This window comes from Pseudopodoces humilis, chromosome 9 (assembly GCF_049639895.1).
Source record: "Pseudopodoces humilis isolate 2021_Gansu_Grassland_sample_001 chromosome 9, ASM4963989v1, whole genome shotgun sequence".
Taxonomy (NCBI): domain Eukaryota; kingdom Metazoa; phylum Chordata; class Aves; order Passeriformes; family Paridae; genus Pseudopodoces; species Pseudopodoces humilis.
This window is the reverse complement of record NC_142208.1, coordinates 16048409-16067718: the sequence shown is the minus strand read 5'-3', so window position 1 is coordinate 16067718 and position 19310 is coordinate 16048409. Positions and strand designations below refer to the sequence as shown.

The 19310-nt window shown below is 43.7% G+C and overlaps 1 protein-coding gene across 1 annotated transcript in view; it reads right to left on the bottom strand.

The window, feature by feature from the left end:
• Positions 1–558: 558 nt before the first annotated feature.
• The window catches only part of SYNPO2L (synaptopodin 2 like), a 38724-nt gene continuing 19972 nt past the window's right edge, over positions 559–19310 (bottom strand). The window contains exon 4 of the mRNA XM_005520527.3: positions 559–7159. Within this exon, the coding sequence (XP_005520584.2) occupies positions 4824–7159 (2336 nt within the window). The 3' untranslated portion in view covers positions 559–4823. The remainder of the gene's footprint in view (positions 7160–19310) is intronic.

The following is a 19310-nucleotide window of genomic DNA, read 5'->3' as shown; positions in this document are numbered from 1 at the left end:
ATCCAGAAACTGAGTAGACTTTAATATGAATTACGTTAAGTTTAGAGTTAGGATTTGATTTGGAGCCTGAGAATATAATGGGATATATTTGATTTTCTAAGTGACTTGTTTTTTAGGTATCTTGGTTAGTATTAAATTGAATTGTTCAATGTGAGTTTACTTTTTTTTTTATCTGAGCTTACCAACTTTCATGGATACTGGATTTACAAGAAGAGGGTAGGGTTTAGGTTAGAACAGGCTGAGGGGCAGTGATGGGGCAGGCCAGCTCAGGCTGGTCCACAAATGTCTTCAGCCTGTCAGTGAGTGTTTTATAGTCTGTAGTACCAAAGTTTTGGATCTCACTTAAGTTTTTGCTTGCATGGCGCTTTTTTAATGCATAGAGACTTTAAGTCCAACCTAGGTGTTTTTATTGCTGAGATATCCCAACCTTTTTTGAACTCCTTATATTCTCTTGTCCTTAGCAGTTTGTAGTAGGTAGTGCTAAATGCATGTAGTTAGAAATTCCTCCTGGGTGTTAAGCAAAGAAAGTGAAAAAATGACACATTTAAAGTGCATATCACAAGTTTATTTTTCTGCACAAACAAATAGAAAGTGATTTTAAATTGGGAAAAATAAAAAGACAAAACAGAAAAGGAAAAAAGGTATTTCCATAAACAAAGATGCCAACTCTGTTCATCTGGGGTCACATCTTTCACCAGACAGAGCACTGCTGCTGGGCTCCCATTTTCAGAGCACTGATGGGTCTCTTCTAGGAAAAGGGTCTAGTAGGGGGTGCAATTTTAGCAGAAAGGTATATTCTTTATGAGGAGCAATCTTGCCTCACACTGTGCTCATGTCTGGTATCAGTGACTCCTCTTCACATCAGTCTCTTCTGAGATGTTTCCTCTCAGGTGCTGCAGGATCTTGAGGTTATCTCTGGTAAGTGTTCCCATATATTGAGAGGGAAGGGACTGTTACTTCTGAAGCAAAGATAAAACCCCTGAATTGCCATAGCTGCAATGTGTAGCCTGCAGCATGCTAGAGAGGAGGGATGATAGGCAATTTTAAATCAGAGCCCATGAAGACATCTTCAAATACTTAACAAGGGAACAATGGGGTTTGGCCTACCACTGCAGCTTATAACTTAGCAGGTGGGAGCTAAAACTTGTCAAACAACTGTTTATGTCTGTGCTTGTTCAACAGCTGAGGAATTAGACATGGAGAGGCTCAAGACAAGCTTACATGTTCCAAAAGTATTCCTTGTAACCTCACCTGTGACCTTTCTAACAGGCCAGCCACAGCATTTTCATGAGCAGACATCAGCAGAGCTGCTTAAAGCCAGCAGTAGTTCAGATTTCTTCCTTACAACTTGACAGATGCATCTCAGTATTATTTCTCATCTCATGCTACTTGCAGCTACAGGCCTTACTTGGGATACACTATGAGCACTGCAGGCCTCATCAGCAGCAGCCTCTGCTTCTGCAGATCAAATCCTGTGTCAGCATAGAATGCAGAAAAGTTTGTGAGGGGCTGAAATCCATTAAACTACTTCAGTTTTGCCTCTAAACATGGCATTGAAGCAAGGGTGTAAGTAAAATGCAGGATTCACAGCCTCCTAGTTATTTTCCTTGCTCCTATATTTAATATTTGTTCTCCAATCAAACCCAGCTTTTTCCATTTCCTGCCATTACATTATCCAAAATGATGGGGAAAATGCAATTATTCCACTCACTTCAATCATGATATCTAACATTGAATGGTGTTTGGCAATCACTCCTCAGCAGAAATCATTGTCTCCTGGAAATCTGGAGTGGGATCACCAAAATACTAAACCCATGCAATCTACCTTACATACTAAGGCCAGACTTCTCTATTTTTCCAGTGGCAAAATGAATTCCCTGAGACTTTCAGGCCCTGAGAGCACTTAACTTTAGGGGCCTGAGGGAAAGGGATACTGGAGTAAGATTCAGACTTTCTGAGGTTATTTCTTGACTGCAGAATTATGTAGAGCACCCTTCCTCTGGTCCACACAACCCCTCTCTACACCTGAGTTCAGTAATGCTTTCAGCCTGGGCTAGCTTGTCTGTCTAAGGCTAATGGCTTAAATCACTAGCCAGGGATAGACAACACTCCACAAGGAGATGAGAGACAAAGCTTTTGGAGAACTGCTACTTCTTGAGTTCCTTCGTACAGCTTTCCTAGATAAAATAGAAGATTCCTTCCTCCATGTTTGGGAAGAGTCACAGAACTTCAGTTTGCACACAGGTTTGTTTTTTTTTTCTTTTTTTTCTTGTTTTTTTTTTTTTTTTTTCCAGAAACACTGGCAATGCAATGCAGTACAGGATGAGTGAGAAAGCAATCATCTGAGATAGGTTTTGTAGCATGGCTGCTTCCCTTCACTGGAGCTAAGTGGATTCTGGTGATCTGAATTAACTCTGCGGTGATGATTTCTCCTAAGACATTCTCTCTGGGGCTTTTCAGGGACATAATCTCCTCATCAATTCATGTTGGCTGCTCCTATGTCATACATCCAGATGCAGAATCTCTTCTGACTCAGCCTCACCTTTGTCCATTAACTCAAGATATTCCCGTAGCTTTTCTCACAATCCTCTCCCATGGTTGATAGTGTGCCAAGTGAGGTGTAAGTTCTGTTATCTTCTCTCCCCAGCATGCTCATTATATGTTTCAGGGCCAGAAGGAATGTGTACTGCAAATATGGGCTTGCAAAAAAGTCCAGCCAGACTGTGAAGGATTCAAAGGCAGAATTGTGTATTCTCCTTTTCTCTCATTATCGCCCTCCCAAAGTTGTCTAGCTAAGTTTTACAGCCTTCTTTTTCTTCATAGGATAACATACGTGAAAAATCTCCAGGTGCTCACAAAGAAAGACTTTCAAGCCTCCAAGAAAAAGTAAAGCACCAGTTATGAAAAAGCTATACATCATAAGCGCCTGCTGTGGAGAGGAAGGTTGGTTTAGATTTAGTATGAAATAACAATAGCTGCACTGCCTACAGACTGCTTCAGAACCACTTGCATTTCTTTTTTTTTTCCCCAAAAACCTACATTTTTATATATCCAAACTTTCTGCTCAGTCCAGTCAGAGAATGGCTACTGCTTGAAAGAGAGGAGCAAGTCTAATGGAAGGGAGACTTGTCCCAAGGAGAAAGGGCTATGAGAACCTCATTCTGCCTCCTGTACGCATTCCTAAGGGTTTAGCAAAAGGCTGGGCAACCCTGACCCAGAAAGAGGTGGCAAACCCCTTCCCTGCAGCTGGGGCATCTGCTGTGTTTGGAAGCAGTGTTTCAGGAGCAATGCTTTCTTGGTGTACTTGTGGGATCACACTGGAAAAGTGGCTGCTAGCAAAGGAGGACCACAAGCAGAAAGTAAATGGCTGGGGGGTGTATAAACCAGAGAATAGATGACATGCACACACACATGCACAGTCCCTAGTAATATGCTGAATTTTTCCTTGGGAAGGCAGTGGGTTTTTTTCCTGTATGCCTGTAGTGTAGGGATTAAGTTGGAGGCTAGCCTGGGACACTCAATGAATAACCAGTTGTTTCCCCAGCTTCACCAGCAAACTGAACTCTGTATATGCGTAGGAGTACAGATCCTCTGGGATTCTCAGAGCACTTTAGTTTTTACCAAATAGGCCCCACAATAATACCCAAGTAATTTAGTATGAAATTTTTCTTGTGACTTTCTGGTTTTTTGGCCTCCACTTCCACACTGAGAATGTTTGTAAAGGCCCTCCATTTTCCCCTCATCACAAAGCTTTCAGCAAGTTCTAGGTCATGACCCATTTCTAATCTAGCCACATTTCTGTCCTAAACAAAGCAAAAAGATCATGTACAAATGCATATTCAGTCCTGTCTCATTTTAAAGCCAACTCTACCTTCTCCCGTGCAATCCACCTTTCTACTTACGGTACCCATATCCTGTTCTGTGGGACAGATGCTGCAGGGCCTTTCTTGGTGCCAACCAAACACTGCCTGAGCTTAGCTTTGACTTTGTGTATCCTCTAAAATGGATACTTCCTTCTGTAGTTCCCACAGTTGGTGATAGCCCCATCAAGTCCCCTCAAAGCCCCTCTTTGGCAAACTAATTCCAGACCATCCAGCTAGGATGACTCTGCCTTTTACCCCCAGCACTGGTGACTGGAGGAACAGGCACATGCGGCCACTCGGGCACAGGCCACACTGCCCACATGTGCATGGGCAAACACCACTGCTTACTCTGCTCTTTTGCCCTCTTTTCCATGCCCCCACAGAGGGAAGTCTGGGAGAAGTGTCCCAGGTGAGGCTCCACTTGTCCTTTCACTCCCTGATGAGTATTGCTGTGTGCATGTGTGTGTGCACAGGGGAACATGTGCAGACTGGGAGGATCAGAGGACAATCTAATGGGAAAGCTGGGGCTTCTGTTCTGTATTCCCACCTCTCACCCTCTCTTCCTGGAAAGCTCTTGCCTCCTAGTTTGCTTCCATGCAGGGGTGACTCCAAAGCCCTTGGGAAAGGAAAACTACTGCTTCATGTGTGTCTCCATGTGAGTTAACCCCCTCTGGATGAGGGTTTTGCTGCTGTGTACAAGTTCCCAGTCTCTCTACCACACATGTGCCCTCTCTCCACATTCTTCCTCCTGCTGTAGCCACAGCCAGTAAGCCTTTCCAGGAAGTATCTCATCTGAGACCAAGGGGAGGCTGGGGAAGGGGGTGGTGCCAAAGGGCAGTAATTTTTTGAGGTTTTTTCCTTCATTTTGCATCACTCATCCCAACGTACTTGCGCTGACATGAAAGACAAAACAAGCGCTATCTCTGAGGAGCCACAGACAGGATGGGAGGGGTACCTGACTCAGTGATGGCCAAAACTTGGCCTCCACACATTGGCCTGCATGCCTGTTCTTGCTGCAGAGAATTTGGGCCTGGCCACCTGAAACCGAGAGGCATTGGCTGAGTTTAGAGGAGGTCCCTGTCCCACCTGTCCAGGCTCTGGGGAGCTCTGATATGGCTTAGGGGAGGGGCTGAGCTCCACCTGGAAGGGTGCTGGTGTGGCAGGGGCAGAAGAGGCCATTTCTGTTCTCCACAATGGCTCATCCAGCGTGGTGGCTGAGCGGGGCACAAGCACAGTGGGTGCCAGGCTGCTGGAGGCTGGCATGGGAGCCGGCGTGGAGAAGCGACGAATCTCCTGGGTCTTGGCTATTTTCACAGGGACCTGCTTGGCTGCCATGAAGGATGAGCTAGCCTGTGGGGTTGGCTGACCAGGAGTATTCTGAGTGCTGGGGCTTGGGGGATCCCCAAAACAGAACATGGCTGACTTTAATTGATAGGGCTGGTGGCGCATTAAATCAATGACCTTGATCCCTGATTTCTGGCCAGGTGCCTTTTTCACTTTGCTCTCTGCTTTGCTAGCCTGAGATTTGCTAGCTGCCAGGGGATAGAAAGGGGAATGCATTGGGTTGTAAGCTATTGGAGGGGGAGCCCGGATGTTGGGTGAGTATTTCCAGCATGAGGGTAGAGAAGGGGATGGAGAGGGGGTCCTGGGCTTGTGCTCTTGCTTCGGTGTTGTTTCCACCACAAATTTGTCCATGCGGCTCTGACGTTTGGCAAAGAGCTCTGCCCCCTTGCCTTTAAGCTGAGGCATGTCCTGCGCCCCATTTACTAATCCAGCATCTTGCTGAGGCTTGGGGGCCACTGGAGGTGGGGTCTTGAACTTGCGGCCTGAGGACTGCATGAAGTTGCAGGCCTCAGCACCCAGGCTGAGGAAGTCCTCCTCAGGCCCCGACTCAAAGCCTGCCCCAGGGTGGTCACCTTTTGGCTTCTCATCCAGGTTCTGCACCAGAGACAGGAGCTCAGGGTTGGGTGAATTCTTCTTCTTCTCCTCAATTTTACTAAACATGGGCTTCTTGTTGCCCCGTCGGCGAGCCTCCTGCAGGATGCCTGTGCGGGGAGCTGGCACAGAAATCCTCTGCTCCCTGGAGGTTAAGGGATCCGAAGGAGGTCGTGGCATTGTTGGAGTGATAGCAGGAGAAGGCTGTTTTGGCAGAGGGGAGCTGCTTCTCATGTGCTGTGATGGTGCTGGACTAATATACAATGAAGAAGAGGCTGTTCCTGGGACTCGTGGCTGGGATGCTGTGGAGGCCATATCCCCTCCTGGCTTTGAGGGATTTGACAGAAAGATAGAGGTGGTGGATGTCCGGGCAGTGTTGGCAGAAGGCTTGATCTCTGAAGTGCTTCCTCCCCCTTTTGGCTGTGACTCCAGTGGTGATGTTGGTCTTCCTGGTGCAGAAATATACAGAGATGTGGAGGAGCTCACTGGACCACGCTGTGTTAGCACTGGTGCATTGGCAGGTGTTCCTGGAACCAGAGGTGAGAAAGGGGGAGCCCCCGTGCTTTGCCCACTCAGACTTTCAGTGGGTTTTTTGGGTGCAGATGGCCTAAAGATGACAGAAGATGTTGCTGGACGTTGGCCAGAAAAGCCAGGAGTAAAGGGCCGTGCAGACCTGTTGAACATGCTTGTTGAACTTGCAGAGAAGGGGTCAGGGGTGCTTGGGGGAGGTGGGAAGAAAGTGGGGCTGGGGGCAGTCAGGAGCTGAGTGGGGATGGTGGCTGGCTGCTTGCTGGGCATTTGCACACCTTCCAGATGGATGCTGAGGGGCACGTTGTCTGCCTTGTCTGGCACAGGCATATCTCCGTTCACTGTGCCCTGCTTTGGCTGGGCAGCCGGGGCAAGCTCTGAACTCTTCTGCACTGGAGTTTTCTCAACTGTGTACTTCCCAGCCCGTTCCCTCTGCTGCTCAAATAATCGTGCTCCTTTACCTGAGGCCTCAGTCAAACCTTTTTGCTTCTCCTCCTTCTGTTCAGAGTCAGATTTGGATTTTTCAATGTCTAGGTAAGTGTTGTCCCAGTCTGAGTGATTAGTTAGGCTTCGGGCATCAGAGAAACCTTCCTCATCAAATTCAGATTCACTAGTTGGAAAAACTCCGTCTTCCTCCTCGTAGGAGCGGTCTTCATCAACACTCCCAAAACTTACCAATGTATACTTCTTAGCCCTCTGCCTGCGTTTCTTAAACATCAGCACCCCCTTGGAGTGGGGGTTGGGTGCATCTGTCAGCAGGGATGCAATGGTTCTGCACTTGGTTTTAGCTTCTTTCACGTTCTTCTCCTGGATGCTTTCGTGGCGGTGGAGCTCTGAAAGATAGAAAGAGGCAGTCTCAGAGATCAGAAAAGGTTGGGTGGGCAAAGGTGGACAGTGAAATGGCTACAGGTGTTCTAAAGCAGATAAGAACAAGCACACCCCTTGCCCTTCTTTTTCATTCCACTTTTGATGATGATGGTTTCTTTATAAACTGTTGATAGAAAATCAGGAGCAGTTTTCTCCTTCCATGTGTAACACAATAGAAGTTGATGCAGGTGTAGGGAGGGAACTCCTCCCACTCTGATGGCTGGTCTAAGTTTCCTATCAGACCTGAGATTTCCTTTTTCTGAAGCACGTGGCCAAGAGTCCCTGACGTTTTCACAGTGTTTGTCCTTGCTTGTGGAAATATTTACCATTTATTTATCACCCTGAAGGTGGAGCCCTGCTTTCTGTAGATGTTCCTTCTACCATACAGAAGATTGCATGAGTGCGAAAGGAGAGGTGCTCTGCAAGCACAGTAGGGCTGCTGCTGATCTGAGCCCTGCAATGTCAGCTACAGTCAGTGTTGTGCAGGAGCACTGTGTGTGGGGCTATTTGCTGCTCTGCAGCAGCCCTGCTGCTGCAGGAGGCAAAGGAAGCATGATTTCCTCCTTCCTGCAGTCCCTTCCCTCTGCTCCATGCCTGGCAAGGAAGAAGAGTATTTGCTCCTGAGCAAGAATCCCAGATCCCCACAACAGATCAGCCAGACCAGAAGGAAATCCACTTAGACAGGCTTGCTTGGAAAAGACAACACCTGTTGGGACACTGGCATGAAAGTGTGGGATAATCATTTCCCACCTGCTCAGTAAAGCTCCAGGGAGGAACGTTGTGTCCTCTGTCTTTGTGTGCAGGGAAAGCAGGTGGTGAACAAGATTCAATAGTAAAACCAAACTTGTCTGCTCTAAGGAAAGTATGGACATGCCTTGAATCACTGTTGAAGTGACAGAAGTCAGCACTAACCTTGCACAGAAAAAAAGCCCCACATACCTAAACCACAGACTAATTTGTGATGTTTTTCATTTCACCCTTTTCCATTCTTTTCCCCAGCATGATAGTAAAGATGAAACAACCATCCAATGTACGCATCTAATAATTTGTCCAAAGAACCCACTTTGTCCAGCTCTGACATTCCCAAGAGAGATGTAATAAATTATGGTCTGCTGAAGGGAGAGGAGAGGAGAGGAGAGGAGAGGAGAGGAGAGGAGAGGAGAGGAGAGGAGAGGAGAGGAGAGGAGAGGAGAGGAGAGGAGAGGAAAGGAGGGGAGAGGAGAGGAGAGGAAAGGAGAGGAGAGGAGAGGAGAGGAGAGGAGAGGAGAGGAGAGGAGAGGAGAGGAGAGGAGAGGAGAGGAGAGGAGAGGAGAGGAGAGGAGAGGAGAGGAGAGGAGAGGAGAGGAGAGGAGAGGAGAGGAGAGGAGAGGAGAGGAGAACTGTAAGGCAGTGCTGAGGGATGGTGTTAGCTCAAGAGATGATGGAAACTGCTCAGTCCTCTCAGGATCTCACTTCTGATCATTTTATCACAAAGCATTCCTTCAATGTGAACATGTTAATGTGGCATAGTCACCTGCAGTGAGGGACAAGGAGCTTAGTTAAGAAGTTTCCTGAGGGCTGAAGTCTCCAAAAACCTTTCTGGACTACACAATTATGTCAAATGTCATCATTCCATACTGCATCAGTGTAACCACAGCAGAAAGAGCTTCCCTCTCCCACCCCATGATGAAAATAAAGTGTTGATCTGCAAAGCAGTCGTCCTTCCAGGAATCTCTCAAAGTTTGTAGCCATTCCATAGCTCATGTTGCTGCTCTGGGATTTCAGCAAGGGGACTTCTGTGATTTGAGATCACTTCATGTGGCTGCACAGTCCATTCCTCTCCTTTGCTCCTTTCTCCCAGAACTAGAAACAGGAAAAGCACTGCTGAAATGGCTCATTATTTGTACTTGCTTTTGCAAAGTGAAGGCTCTTTGCAAAACTTTCCTTACAGAATGACTCCGCTTTGCTGAACCAAGACTGAAGTGTCCAGGTTTTTGTGTAGATTTAGTATTCTTCATGGAAGTCACAGACTTGCCCTCAAAGACCTGCTCTCATGATGGAAACAAGCTACAGTCCCTGAAGGTCTGCCCACTTCACTTACAAATCTGCATGTCTGTGTCTCTAGGGGTTGTTGACAATGGAGAAAATAAGGGAAGTTGCTTCAAACAACCTTATAAGCTACTACACCTCACCTGGAGGTATTTTGCTTCTAAATTTACAAGGAGAAAGAGCAGCACCACAGAATCTCAGTCAAGTGCAGAATATGTAAACTGGCCTGAGTGACTCACAGGAGGATTTCTAGCATCAGGATTTCTAGCAACAGATAGGGAACGACACCATTCAGTGATGTCTGCACAGCCCTTTCTGACAGCAGACTATCATAGAAGTGCCAGCTTTAAAGTCTGGGCTAGCAAATACTGTCAGAGAAAATGTAACAGAAGATGGTCTTGGCTTTAACTCCACCAGCTTGTAGTCCTGGCTCTGCATTAGGATCCATGTATAACTTCCCTAGAAAGCTGCTCTGAACTGTCCTGTGCCCTGAAGGAACTGGCAAATAGGACCCTCTGGGATCTGCTTCTCAACTCCCTCTTTTCTTCTTCCTACCTTTCTCCTCATCCAAGGCTAAAGCACATGACTAATTACACCAGTCCTCCCAACAGAAAAATGGTCATGCTATTCGAGCTACAATCTTCTGAAACAGTTTAAGAAAAATTAGGAAATTTTCCTAAGATGACTTGTAGAAGGTAAAGAGCAAGAATTAAATCAGAATAGGCAAAAGAATAGGGCAAGGAGAGTAGACTTAAAAAAAGGAGAGGAAAGGAAAGAAGGAAGAGAGAAGAGAAAAAGGAAAGGAAAGGAAAGGAAAGGAAAGGAAAGGAAAGGAAAGGAAAGGAAAGGAAAGGAAAGGAAAGGAAAGGAAAGGAAAGGAAAGGAAAGGAAAGGAAAGGAAAGGAAAGGAAAGGAAAGGAAAGGGAAAAGGAAAAGGAAAAGGAAAGGAAAGGAAAGGAAAGGAAAGGAAAGGAAAGGAAAGGAAAGGAAAGGAAAGGAAAGGAAAGGAAAGGAAAGGAAAGGAAAGGAAAGGAAAGGAAAGGAAAGGAAAGGAAAGGAAAGGAAAGGAAAGGAAAGGAAAGGAAAGGAAAGGAAAGGAAAGGAAAGGAAAGGAAAGGGAAAAGGAAAAGGAAAAGGAAAAGGAAAGGAAAAGGAAAGGAAAGAAAAGGAAAGGAAAGAAAAGGAAAGAAAAGGAAAGAAAATGAAAGAAAAGAAGGAGGCATTTGTACCTGCATAAGGCCGATCCAAGCTTGAGAAAGTAGAGTCCAGACCTGGAGAACTGGGCATGTCACAAAGCCCACTTAATTCACAACTCCCCATAAACAGAAAGAGAATGAGAGAGGAGCAAAGCAGTCCCCTTCTGGAGCAGAACCAAAACTCTGAGATGTCCAAGGTCTTTGCTATCAGTCCACAAGCCTTTTAAAGCCTCTCTTTTGTCTCGTAGGCATTGCTGCTGAAAGCCATGAGGTCACTTTTTCTATTTTTGTCTTCATAGCTTCATCACTGAACAGTGTGATGGACATTGTCACCTGGCACTTAAACACCCTTATTCTTTCCCCAACCCTGTACTCCCTGTAAAGAGAAACTCCTCTGTTTTATTTTTAAATAAGAAAATATACTATATATTATCACAAATTCTGTGGTGCAAGTTTCAGGTTAGAAAGGTGCAAGCTTCAAGTTAGTGTTACCAATGTCTAAATGTCCAGCATTTCTGTGCCGAAGAGCCCTTCAAAGAGATGAAACTAACAGTGTGTATATCCAATATAGAGAGACAGAAGAAACCTGCACAGGAGGAAAATAACTTTCCTTGCCTGAAACTCTCAGAGAGCATTCAGCTCAGGTAAAGAGGAAGAAAAGAGAGAGCAGAGGCTTTCCTGTGTATATCAATTTTCTTTTATGTCTGAGGAGAACCAGTCATGATTCAGATTTCTGTGTGTACATAACTGAGGAACATTTAACAGAGGAGTATTAGGATCCTGGATTTCTGCAGTGAAGTTGTTTAGCTGAATTAAAACACCAGAGGCTGTTACCTACGCTGAAAGCATGGCTGTGCGCAGAGAGGGTGATGGAGTGTTTAGAAACCAGGGAGTGGTGTTTTGGCAGCACCATTCAGAGATCCAGCACTGGAGACTGAGAGGTGTTGAAAAATGAGATGCTGATAGTGAGAACTGTGGTGGATGGGAAGAGAATAGATGGTGCTGGAAGTCTGCAAATCTCTGCAGTTGTGGCCTGCTCAGCATCACTTCACACTTTGCTAGGTCCTGTCTTACCGCTCCTTGCTATACTCTAGGAATAGCTCCTGTGAGACAATCCCAGAGCCATGGCCAAGGGACACTCTCCCATGATTCTCCTACCCAGCAGCCCCAGCCTTAACAATTCTGTAGCCTTGGCAGACCATCTCCAATGTTAGAGTCTGGAAAAATGAAGGTCTGACCACACATGCTGAAATCCAGCAGCCATCACTGCACTCCAAGAAGACAACCCCCACAAGGGAACACTGCTGTAGAGAGACTTGTCATGTCTCATACAGAGGTTCTTAGAGCAAGAACAATGAATGTGGTTCGGTCTCTTCTTTGATGAATAATTACACATATAGGGATATATGTCTCTTTGGGGAAATCCTGTAATATTGATACATGCCATTGGAATGAAAATACAGCTCTGTCTCTTGTAAGAACATTCAAATGGAATAGATTAAAGAGTAAAAGGAAGGGTTATAAAAATCTCATAAATTCTGTTGGTGTGGTGAATGATTTCTATAGAAAACTTTTTGTTAACTTCTAAAGCACTTATTTCATGTACACACTGAATTCTGCTGGAAAAAATACTCAAAATGGAAAAATATCTATTAAGCAAAGCCTATGAAGATTTTCCTCTTAAGTAAATTTCATTGATGTGACATGATTTTTGTTACTAATTACAGTAAAAAGAAGTGTAAAAAGTATAAATATTTTCAAGATCAGGCTTTATTAAAAGAAAGCATTTTAATGTATGCCCAGGCAAGCTACTAAGCAAGCAGGCTTACGTGAGGTTAGATACTGTTCATGTTCTCTAGGAAACAAACAATGATAAATTTTATTACGGAGATCGAATTCTAGAAAAACCATTACTATAGAAAATAAGGTGCTCTGCTGCTTCCAGAGATAAAGAACCTGTTCCTCTGTGATGAAATGCTACTATTCAACTGCTTTTTTCAGATGGGGTCACCTCGAATTTTGTTCTTCTAGCTATTTATGTTAGACAAAGTCATTTTTCCATGGCTAATGTTGCAAATATCTCGGTAAGTCATTAGAGGCTACAGACATCTCATACTTTACATACCTGAGATCCTTTCAAAATAAGATTTAGATGGGTTATATTGACCTTCTAAGAATTACCCTGTTGAAAGTTTCAACCTTTAAAGCTTTGATCAGTATTTAAATTGCAAGCAGTTAAGCAGAGGGGTATATATTCTTTCACTTCAAAGTAAAGGTAAAACTCTTGGGATACGAAATATTTGTCGTTCTTGGATATTTGCATCACATAACCTGTGCATAATATAAAACACAGATATGGTTTCAGCTCAAATTTACAATGCTACAGACAAATGCTACAGTCCTACTCAAATCTGCAACACTTTAGCATATATCTGAGGTTAGACAGTTTAAATACTTGTCAAACCAGTGTTTCTTCTTAAATGGCTAGTGATTTTAAGTGTGCCAGTGAGACACTGCCCGACTGTAATCTCCTGGTTTTGGAAAAACAGAAAGAAATAGGCTTTTCTGAAGGTAAGTTAACAGCCCAGGGGAAAAAACATGCCCAGTCATTTTGTAGATTTTTGACCATTCTTAGCCATACTGCTGTTGGAGAGCTCTTGTTAGGCAGAGAAGGTGTAGAGACATCACTGTTCATGGCTGCAGCATCTTAGTCTCATGGTATCCTGCTGGAGACTCAAATAGCTTGTTCATTCAGAAAACTCTCTCATCTGGTTGACAGTTTGCCTTTCTTCCTGAGCTGAAAAGTGTCCTCAGTGCAAAAGGTAGCACACATGGCCAGTTTTTCTGTGCTGACAACTCACACCTGGGCCCTAAATATTCCCTACATAGTCTTCTCCCAAAGGAGAACTTTCTTTTGCCAGGACAGCACCTGTTGAATGCACAAGTGAATCTGTCTTTTGTGGTTTCAGCACAATTTCCTATGAAAAGTTTATGCAGACAATGCTGCACATCTTTTGATCTTACCCATTTCATGCTAATAGCTTTTGAGTCCATTTGCTAATTTAAGAGTCTGAAGTCACAAAGATACAAAGCTCCTACAAGTTTACATGGAAATAGGAGGCTCAACAGAGGAGAGAGACCCCACCATAGGAAGGGAGAAGCCTGAGAGCAGTGTTAATTAGGCATCAGAAACTGAAGAACACACACACACACACATGCATTCTCATTTTGAATGTGAGAGACAGATATCATACAGATTTGCATTTACTAGACATGAGAGAATGAGATATCAAATACAAAACATAAATTAAAAGGATGCCAGGATCTGCTAATTCTGCTGCTTACAAAATTGCTTGATGTCTGACAGCAGATACCACTGATTGATCACATCTTTGTCATTCAGTCTATCCAACATCTACTCCAGTACTACAGACAAGTATATACTTACCATCTCACTACGTGGACTTGATTAATCCTCTAGCACTTGACATATAGTATCATGAACCAGTTGATTTTAGTCCTTTCCTGCAACTATTCAAGTTCCTGCTACATTAGAAATTCTAGCCTTTCACGAGACAACAGTATACCTTCCATGTGTTATGTCATCTGCCAATTAATACACACTAATCTCCACTAAGTCCCCAGGACACGAACTGAAAATGGTACTATTGCTATTTCCTGTTACTGCTTGCTAGGTACAACACCCAGGAGAAACAAGCCACATTTACAAAGCTTCAACAGCAGGAATTAGCATCTGAAAAAGCAGAGAGGAAGACAATAGTGGTGTACCTGGGAACACTTTTGAGCTCCTCAGTCCAGGTAACCCCCCTCCCTCCCCTTTGTCCCCCACACACCTGGGTTTCTCTAGGAAGAAAAACCAGAGAAAATCTGCATGGTGTCTCAGCTAGGTTCCAGATCTGAATAACAGCAGTTTTGGGGCTGTGGTGTGTCCCACAGCACATGCTGCTTGTCCCGTCTAGATGCAGCCAGAGGATAAGATCCACTGACAGAAGAGAAGAGGGTTGGGATTTTTTATCATCTGTCTCCTTGCCAGTCATAAAACATTGAGGTGGAGAGGACCTTTGATTGACGTTAGTGTTTAAAGCTCTGTGAGTGAAAATATAGAGGTAGTCCTGTTAGACTCAGAAGAGCAGTGAAACACTACTACCGACTTAGCCAGTTAGCTCATCTGACATCATGAACCATTAATAGTTATGTTTTCTGTTCTATTCTTAGCCAATTGTGCAGTCACCTTATGGTAGTCCTATCTCATCCATATTTCTCTCATTGGAAAAGTCATGTGGAAGGCTTCTTATAGAAGCCAATAATATGTGAACTGTGACCATATTATATATAATAATAATATATTCATATTATTCCTTAAGCCATGAAGTCTTACCTTACTGAACAGGTCAAATACCCTTTCTACTTTTTATTAGTCCGTGTTGATTTTACTGTTCATTTTGTTTTCTGCAAATATGCACAAAAGAACTACTTCATGCACCTATTTGAAGCTAAATGATTTTTTTTCTTATCATCAGAGCCCCTGTCTACTAGAAGGGTATATTCTTGGTCTTTTTCCCTGAGATCCTTCTTATTATTCCAAGGTACTTGGCAAGGACTGAGGACCATTCTGATACAAGTTTCATTAATTCCTTATATTTGACCTCTACGGAGAAGCTGACTCAGCCTTGTCCTTTCACTACAGTCAGTGTATGAAGATATGCTGAATCTACTCAACCCCGTTTCTGCTCCTGTTTCTTTCTGCAAAAAGTGAGATTCTTACTTAATGTAAATGGTAGATACTGATGAAAGTAAAGCTTTACACATTTCCAAACAAACTGATGTTCCCTCCTACGATGAGTTTAAGTGAAACTGAAGAACAAGTATTTGCCAGGTTGACAGCTTTCTCCTTCCTAGCTATAATTTTCTCTCACTTTTCTTAACTAATGGCTGTTGTTTAATCACTCCTTGTCAAAGTCCTTTTATGCCTCATCCTTTTAAATCTCTCACTTATCCATCACTATCACTTTGTCTCAAAACAATTTCAGTGTTGTCCCTAGCAGACTTGTCCCTACTTTGTCAGCAACCTTGTCCCATATCTCTTTCAGAACTGATGGAAATAACATGGGGAAAGGGATTCCTGTTATCTGTTTGCATTACAATTTCTTTCAACTCAGATATCAAAACCTGGAATCTAAAACTATCGGCTTGGTTAAGATAGTCTTAGGTTATACGTTATAAGGGGTTGTATGTATAGCTGTTTCAGTGTGATTATTGCTCTAATCACTTTTGCAATCTGAACTTTTGGCAACATTTTGGTTTAATGACATTGTTCCCCATCAGCCTTACACATCCCAAGTCAGAGTAGAAGTGCATGTGCAAGGCCAGGCTGTGTTAACATATGGGACAACATAGTCTGAAAAATCACTAACTAGGGCTCTGCAAAGACCATGGAAGTGTCAGTTTCAAAGTGAATTCTGACACTGCTTCACCAGCAGCAGGATGATGAATGTCCTCTGATCATGTCTGAGGAACTGTAACCCACAGTCAGAGTCCCTGTGCTGAGAATGATAACATAGAAATAATGTCTGAGTAACTGATAGTTTAAAAAAGGTGCTTCAAATGATATCTCATATAGTAGAAATACTAGAACAAATGAGAGTATATACCTTTTCATTTCAGGGATCCCATAGTTTTCCTCCATACATCTTCAAATGCTAAAGATCTATCTCCTCCCAGAGAATAGTATCTACAGCTAGATTTATCTTGAGCTAACACACGTTCAGCTAAATTCGTGTCTCTATTAGGGGCAGCAGAATTGCAGTGAGGTACAAAGGTGGACTAGAGCAGAGCTCTATCAGCCTTACTTCCAGTGCTGCAACCCACAATATCCTCACTAAAATGCTGGATAAGAGTGATGCCTGAGGGAATGATGCTGGAGGTCTCCAGTAAGAATACCTGAGGAAGATGGCAAATTACTTGTGACAATTAAGAAAGAAGGGAAAAATTCATCCACACTAGCCAAGACAGACAACAAGTAGTTTATAATCTGGCTTCTGCCCTGTTAATATATCAGCCTGAAAATATCACCTCTGCTTTCCATGGAAGGACATAAACTGAAGGAATAAGTTCAAATGTTGTACTCAAGCCTAAAGATGGAGAAAGAAGGCTCTAGATGCCTGGTGTTTATCTCACTGTGTTTATCTCACACATTAATAAATGCCTTCCAAGTGGTAGAGAATTCAAAGATGAATGACAGTTATTAGGTGGGGTTTCTTAAATAAACACATAACATTTGCTTTGTTAAACAAACAAACACAGTCTAGTTGTACTAGACTGCTGCTGCAGCAGTGTATAGAAACTGATTTCCCAAGCGGAAGCAATTTCCAGTTTCATGCATGCTGAAATGAGATCAGTCTCTCCATCTGTGATTCAACCATAGAAGCTGTTGTCCTTGTTTTCTGAATGGCTGGCTGCTCATTGAGTGGCAAGGGCCAAGGGTGCTTCAGCATGGCTTCACACTACTAGGAACACACTTCTGTAAGATCAATAGTTCAGGCAATTAATTTTAATCTCCTGGTCTAAGCAGAATGCTTTTCTATTTTACTTTAAGGCACGTAGAATGTAGTAGTTGTAGGCTACTATCCTAAACCTATTGGTCTCCTAGACTGCAGTGAATGACAAAACCAGTAAGTTAGTCTAACAGTCACATAACTGTGATCATTAGAGTTACAACTGTCAAAGCTGAAATCCAAATAGAAAATGTGGTGCAATAACTTCAAACTGCCATTCAGACACTTCATCTTGTTCACAGCCCCTGTGGCCTATACCAGCTGTAACAAGCTGAGAGATGGCTTGCTGCACTCATCCTCTGCAGAGAAATGTGACTGCAGTCACTCTTAGAAGAGGTAATCTCTATGACCTGCCAATAAATAGGCCACTTATTTATAAGCATTCTATCTTTTCAAGTGATGCTGCTGTACATCCGCTTTAAACAAGAAGGATTTCCTTTTCTGATATGGAATGTATTAACTTTGATGACTCTGCACAGGCAGCCAGGCCCATATAAAGCAGAGGAGGAAATTTCCCCACCCAGTTTTCCCTCCCTTCCTCTACCATACATGGAGAGGCTCTTGAATGCTAGGAACTAAAAATAGTCCAGCAGATAAGTTTAAATTAAGATATTTTGAAGCACTTCTTGCACTGACACAGTGTGATAGCAAGTTAGGAATAGACTGCTGTCCTGGTATGTCTATCCTATTTCCAGTTGTGAGAAAGGCTGAGCCTTTTGTCCTGTGAGATGATTTAGGATGGGAGTGAAAATACAGTGCACCTCAGGTGGCTGAGAAGAAGCAACCCTGGCTACAGATGGATCTCAAGCCTCTGAAGGTGGGGTGAGAAGAGAAGGACACTGGAAGCTATGGGGAACCAAAAAACCTCGCTTGCAATTACTTGTGACAACTGTTGTCTGATTCTTCCTGCCACAAGCTCCTGCTTTCTGTTAACCTCCTGAAACTGATTTAGATTTTTTAATTTGTATTTTCTGTCTTTCTATCTCTTCCTTTTGTTCTTCACTGTGCAAGTTGCACATAAATCATCTCAGGAAGGGACTTTGCTTGGCCCTTTACAGTGATGACAAGCTGAGGGCCTAAAGATCCCCAGTTTCCCCAGGGATTAATCACCTCTAAGAAGAGCAATTTACATTTTTAGTGGGAAGGAAACAAATTAACACTTTTTTTCCTACAGATTAGGCAAAATACTGGCTGTTCACAAACATAACTGGTTGATAGTTCATTTATAATATAGCAGAGTCCCTGTTTGCTGGCTGCTCTCTCACCCCACTGAGCAAAACACCAGGGTGCATAGAAGCCACTGGGTAGTGATGCAGACCGAAAAAACACAAGATTTTTACTTGTAGGGCAAGTTCCCCTGCATTTGAGTGATGTGTGGCTCCCCACAGCCCCACAGCCTCACAGTAGTCTGATTTGAATGGATTTTAAGCAGGCACATCCAAGTCGTGTCCTGTGGAGAACTGGGATGACATACGTGCTTATCCCACAGGTTGAAAAAAATGACCCAATACCAATGTGCAAATAGAGCATGAACTTTGGAAGGAGAGAGGCCCAAACCTCATTGCAGGGGCTGTTGGCTCTCTAATGAGCTCTAAGACCTTGTGTCTTTGCTGGGGAAGAAAAAGCACAGCTCAGCAGCTGATGACATGCAGGACATCATAAGGTGGCACCATCAGCTGCTGCCACATCCTGATCTTGGGCTGTTGGTACTTGCTGCCACACCGTGTTCTGCTCCTGGAGTCAAAGCCCCGCTTAGCATAAATAAGGAGGCTCCATTTACTCCCGTGTTACCGTGATGCAAAGCAGGTGTCAAACAGCAGTGTCACCTCCAGCAATTACCACGTGATTTATATCCTCTAAGCAAAAGCAGGGAAAGCAGTTGTACTTCCTAGGTGCTGGTGGAGCTTCTGCGAAAAATTACACGTACTGGAAAAATGTTTATCAGATGAAAATTAAGAGAAAATGCCTCAGTAACAACCAGAACGTAAAGACTGATCACCCATCCTGGTACAACTGGGAAAGGTGGTGAGGGAATAAGGAAAGCAGTTCCTCATTTCATTGATGATCTTGAGGACAATATAGAGTCAGCACAGATCAGATTTTCTAACACCATCAGAAACAAAGGAAAATCATATAGGAAAGGAGAGACAGGGGAGCTGAATCTACTGACCTATGATCCAGAAAGCTCTGAGCTCTGGAGCACACACAATGAGTACAAAAGTCTATAAAAGTTCTAGAGATAGGAAATAAAGAACAAAGCTACAGAAAACCCAAGAGCTGACAGCTGTAGCAATATTACTGAAATCCTTGCAGGGCAA